The 1,043-nt window shown below is 43.5% G+C and overlaps 1 protein-coding gene across 1 annotated transcript in view; it reads left to right on the top strand.

Annotated features, from left to right (window-relative positions):
* Positions 1-1,043, top strand: part of LOC119592189 (glutaminase liver isoform, mitochondrial-like) — a gene marked incomplete at its 3' end in the record, with an annotated part of 133,529 nt that overhangs the window by 72,785 nt on the left and 59,701 nt on the right. Inside the window, 2 exon segments of the mRNA XM_037941019.1 lie at positions 109-230; positions 849-1,007. Of these exon segments, the coding sequence (XP_037796947.1) occupies positions 109-230; positions 849-1,007 (281 nt within the window).

Raw genomic sequence — 1,043 nt, 5'->3', positions numbered from 1 at the left:
AGAATTTGATACTTTTAGGACTTGTAATTAATTATCTTGCTTGAGAAAAGATTTTGTAATATATGAGGTGCATGACTGTTATCTTTGGATGCCTTTTTCCCCGAACAGATAAACCACACAATCCCTTGGTTAACGCTGGCTCTATACTTGTTAATGGTCTTCTACAAAGTCTAGTCAAACCCGATATGTCTTCGTCCGAAAAATTCGATTACGTTCAGCAATATTTTAAGGTACGTGGCTGATGAAGATGTGATGTTTGTGGCATCCAGATATTTCTTTTTTTCATTAAGATTTTGAATATTATTTGATAATACAAATAGGATTACTTTCCTAGCACAGTCCACACGGGACGAATAAACATTTTCGTACTCCAAGCTATAAAAAGAGGCGAAGGGAGATAATGTACACATAATTCCAGAAATATTTTCAGTTTAATTGTGGTGTGTTTTGAACCGCAGTCATCTCTTCTTTTACTTTATTATTATATTATAAATCTTCCTCCTCCTCAGTTAAGGCCGAGGCTTCGGCAACAACACAGTATTTATTGTACTTAGCTAACTCATCTCACGCATTTTTCAAGAGCATTTTACCCTCGCCCATTCAGCGCATTCAGGCCGGGATAAATATGTGCAGCAACGGCACGTGCTTTCATTTAAATATTTAATGAAACCCGAAACCAGCCCACCCGTTCACCTCTCGTACATCTGACCCCCCCCCCCCCACTCCTTTCAGGCATTGCGGGACCGCAAGCTTCGACGAGGGCGGTTCTCTGTAGGCACACTCACTAATCCTGCTTTAACCATTTGTTAAAAAAGAATCAGCTTGATTTTATGAACGCCCTCCCGCAGCGCATGGCCGGGGGCGAGTACGTGGGCTTCAGCAACGGCACCTTCCTGTCGGAGCGGGAGAACGCCGACCGCAACTTCTCGCTGGGCTACTACATGCGCGAGAACAAGTGCTTCCCCGAGAAGTGCGACCTCATGGCGTCGCTCGATCTCTACTTCCAGGTAGATCTCTACTTCCCCCTTTTCCTTTATCATGAC

This window comes from Penaeus monodon, chromosome 29 (assembly GCF_015228065.2).
Source record: "Penaeus monodon isolate SGIC_2016 chromosome 29, NSTDA_Pmon_1, whole genome shotgun sequence".
Lineage (NCBI taxonomy): Eukaryota > Metazoa > Arthropoda > Malacostraca > Decapoda > Penaeidae > Penaeus > Penaeus monodon.
The sequence above is the reverse complement of the archived record's forward strand: the minus strand, read 5'-3'. Positions and strand labels throughout refer to the sequence as shown.